Source organism: Gracilinanus agilis, chromosome 3, assembly GCF_016433145.1.
Source record: "Gracilinanus agilis isolate LMUSP501 chromosome 3, AgileGrace, whole genome shotgun sequence".
NCBI classification, from domain to species: Eukaryota; Metazoa; Chordata; class Mammalia; order Didelphimorphia; family Didelphidae; genus Gracilinanus; species Gracilinanus agilis.
Genome location: NC_058132.1, coordinates 657870251 through 657874457, shown reverse-complemented (window position 1 = coordinate 657874457; position 4207 = coordinate 657870251). Strand labels below are relative to the sequence as shown.

The 4207-nt window shown below is 51.7% G+C and overlaps 1 protein-coding gene across 1 annotated transcript; it reads left to right on the top strand.

Moving 5' to 3' along the window:
• The first annotated feature begins 1402 nt into the window (after positions 1–1402).
• LOC123242041 (P2Y purinoceptor 2-like) lies at positions 1403–2362 on the top strand. Its single transcript, XM_044669534.1, has one exon. It carries the CDS (start codon positions 1403–1405, stop codon positions 2360–2362), a length of 960 nt encoding a protein of 319 aa, XP_044525469.1.
• The last annotated feature ends 1845 nt before the right edge of the window (positions 2363–4207 follow it).

The following is a 4207-nucleotide window of genomic DNA, read 5'->3' as shown; positions in this document are numbered from 1 at the left end:
CTTCAGTCTGGATGCAGACTCCTTTGCTCATCACCAGCTTCCCTTTCATTGAGGGTCAGAAGTTCTGGATCCAAACCCTTGCTCAGCCATTTAGAGGCCAATTAACTTTGGGCTACTCACAAACAATCTGGGTCTCTGTTTCTTGTGGGATGAGAGGGCCAGATTGGGCAATCTCTCAAGCCCTTTCCCATTCTAAATCAATGAATGCTGGACTTGGAGTCAAACAGGCTTAAATACAAGTTCTTCTTAGTGGTTGTGGTCTTGACCAGTGCCTCTGACTGGTAACTGTCTAAAAAGTCTGTGTCTTGTGGAAGATGGACCAATTGGCTTTGGGAGAGGAAGCTGCCCAGACCAGGAGTTCCCAAAACTGACAAAAACTCAGGTCTCGTATAAAAATAATTTTTTGTTGTTCAGTTGGTTTTAAGTCATGCTGACTCTGTGACCCCAATGGGAGTTTTTTGGTGAAGATACTGGAACAGTTTGCCATTCCCTTCTCCAGCTCATTTTACAGATGGAGAAACTGAGGCAGAGGTTGTGATTGGCCCAGGGTCACACAGCTAATAAATGTCTGAGGCTGGATTTGAAATTGGGAAGACAAGCCTTCCTAACTCCAGGCCCAGTACTCTCTGCACTGAGCCACCTAGCTGCCTCCCCATAAAAAGAATTACTGGTATCAGTAAAAATGTAGTTTATTCCAGTCTTCACATGAAAAGATGAAACTCACAGTAGCAAAAAAGAGGCCTTTAGGAGTTCCATGGGTTCAACAGCAGCCAAGTCACAAGTCATGGGTATTTCCTATAGAGTTCACTTTTTAAATATCATATCACCAGCTGTGCAACTAAGCAAATGAGGGGAGAAAAGTGCATTTAGACAAGCAATACCAAACCAGCAAAGAAAATAAAATTAGCTACCAAAAAAAAGAAAAAAATAAGGATCCCACTTCACAGATTGGTGGCTGGAGTGAATGGGGGAGGTGTCCTCTTTCCTTAGCAGTGTGAACCATGTCAGCAGACCCACTTCTTCATCCCCTGGCAGATAGGAGTTCGTTAATATGTCATTTAAAAAAAAAAAAAAACAACAACCTTTACCTTCCCTCTTAAAACCAATACTGGGTATTGCTTCTAAGGCAGAAATGTAAGGGCTAGACAATAGGGTTAAGTGACTTGCCCAGGGACACAGAGCTAGGAAGTGCATGAAATCCGATTTGAACCCCTGACCTCCAGTTTCTAGGCTTGGCTCTCTATGCACTGGACCACTTGGCTGCCCACATTAATGTCATCTCTTGAAAAGCCTCTAGCCAAGCCCTTGGAAGCACTGAGCTCAGCCTCCCCCTAGAACAGGACAGGGCAGCCCCCGTGGTGTAACTGTTTCCATTTTGCTCTCCCACAGCCGGTAGGAGCCCATGGCAGACGGTGGGGGCCTCGAGGCCAACGAGTCTCTGGGAGAAGAGTGGTGTGACATCGAGGAGGACTACAAGAGGGTCTACCTGCCCGTCACCTACAGCGTGGTCTTCGTGCTGGGGCTGCCCCTCAACGCCCTGGTCCTGTGGCTGTCCTGGTGCCGCACCAAGCGCTGGACCTGCTCCACCATCTACCTCTCGAACCTGATGGTGGCCGACCTGCTGTACATCGCCAGCCTGCCCTTCCTCATCATCAACTACTCGCTGGCCGACCAGTGGCCCTTCGGGGAGCTGCTGTGCCGGCTGGTGCGCTTCCTCTTCTACACCAACATGTACGGCAGCATCCTGCTGCTGACGTGCATCAGCGTGCACCGCTTCCTGGGCGTCTGCTACCCCATCCGCTCCCTGGCCTACCGCACCCGCAGGCTGGCCCGCATCGGCTCGGCCGCCTCGTGGGCCCTGGTCGTGGTGCAGGTGCTGCCCACGCTCATCTTCTCGGAGACGGGCTCCAGCGACGGCCAGACGGTCTGCTACGACCTGAGCAGCCCCGAGAACTTCGGCCACTTCTTCGTGTACGGGATGGTGCTGACGTTCTCGGGCTTCGCCGTGCCCTCCCTGGTCATCCTGCTGTGCTACTCGCTGATGGTCAAGAGCCTGGCGCGGCGCGAGGAGGCCGGAGCCGGGGTGGGCACGGCCGCTCGCGCCAAGTCCATCCGCACCATCCTGCTGGTGTGCGGCCTCTTCACGCTCTGCTTCGGCCCCTTCCACGTGACCCGCTCGGTCTACTTCTTCATCCGCCTCCAGGCTGTGCAGAACTGCCCGCTGCTCACCACGGTCAGCGCAGCGTACAAAGTGTGGCGGCCCCTGGTCAGCCTCAACAGCTGCCTGAACCCGGTGCTCTTCTTCTTGTCTGGGGGCAGCAACAGACTCAGGCTGGTCCAGGAGCTGCGGCCCAATAAGTGAGCCCCGGGCTGAAAGACGGACCTCGAAGCGCTCGGCCCCTGCGGCAGCGCCGGCGCATGCGCAGTGGATACGGTCCTGAGGCAGTCCTAAGGGGGAATTCTTGTGCCCCCCGCAGCCGGGGAAAAGGGCAGGACCGGCCGCCCTGGGGCGACCCCACCAGCGCGGGGCGGCCACCTGGTTCAGGAGAGCCCAGCCTAGCCCCCGTCCACCCCCTGCACTGCCCAGTGTTGGTGCCTGACCCTCAGAGGATGGCAAGGGGAAAAAGGGAGCCCTGGAGCATGGACAGAGGGAAGGCGGCCCCGGTAGGTTCGAGGAGGGCAGTTACCGCAGTTAGGCCCTGAGGAATGCCCCGGGGTAAGAGCGCACCCTGCGGTGAGGCCCCGAGTTGTGGCTCTCCTCTGATGACTTCACTCCAGGAATGGTCCCCCTGAGAGAAGTGACCAAAACATTCCGGCAGATCGGATGATCCTAAGTGAAGGAACAAGAACCCTATCCAAAACCAGAGGAACAGGGGGGAAGCCCCACAACTGGAGCAGCTGAATCCCATCCATCCCTGCCCCAACTGGTCCGGACTGCTCAGACCAGAAGGGACAGTCCGAGGGAGGAGAGAACAGCATTAAAGGTTTTCAACTGCCCAATCAAAACTCAAGAATTCCAAAGGCAACCTCAATTCACATTAGCAGCAGACGCTAGACTGAATCTCCTCCATGCCCAAAACAGCAAATGACATGAGTCTAAATCTGCCTTAGTGGAGAGAGAAGGGAAAAGGAGAGAATGGGGGAAGACAGAGGGAAAGAATGATGGAGGGAGAGAAGAGGAAGGGGGTGAGGGAAAGGCGAAAGGGAGGAAAGGATGATGAGAATCAGGGAGGAGGGAGAAAGAAAAAGGGGAAGGAGAGAGGGAGAGAATGATGGAGAGAAAAGAGGAAGGGGGAGAGGGAGGACGAAAGGAAAGGACCATGAGTATTGAGGAGGAAGTGGGAGAGGGGAGGAAAGAGAAGGAACTATGACAAGTCCGCAGGACAGTTTTATTGCTTTCAGAATGCACAGAAGCTTGAAGAATAAATCCTAGACATAAGGCTTGCTTAGAATTCTTCTCATGGAGACAACTGTAAGCCTCCAAGTTGCAGGGCAAATACTGATAGGTATGGGTAAAATCGACCTTTTTTTAAATCATGGCTTATTCTGAAGTTTCCCTACAAGATGAAATCACCGTTCCATCCAGAAAAGATGGCCCAGTTCCGTTTTTCACAGGATTAAGATGTGGGGAGGCAAAGAGATAAGGGAAAAGACTTGTACAAAAATATTTATAGCTGCACTCTTTGTGGTGGCAAAAAATTGGAAAACGATGTCTTTCATTTGGGGAATGGCTGAACAAACTGTGGTATCTGTTGGTGATGGAATACTATTGTGCTCAAAGGAATAACGAACTGGAGGAATTCCATGTGAACTGGAAGGACCTCCAGGAATTGATGCAGAGTGAAAGGAGCAGAACCAGGAGAACATTGTACCCAAAGACTGATACACTGTGGTACAATCAAATGTAATGGACTTCTCTACTACAGCAATGCAAGGATTCAAGACAATTCTGAGAGACTCATGAGAAAGATGCTATCCACATTCAGAGAAAGAACTATAGGAGCAGAAACACAGAAGAAAAGCAACTGCTTGATCACATGGTTTGATTGGGATATGATTGAGGATGCAGACTCTAAACGATCACCCTAATGCAAATATTAATCATATGGAAATAGGTCTTGATCACACATGTAAAACTCAGTGGAATTGTTTGTTGGCTCTGGGAGGGAGGTGATAGGAGGGGAGGGAAAGAACATGAATCATGTAA

Coding starts and splice junctions, on each gene's coding strand:
- LOC123242041 (XM_044669534.1), top strand. CDS start 1,403: ATGGCAGACGGTGGGGGCCTCGAGGCCAACGAGTCTCTGGGAGAAGAG.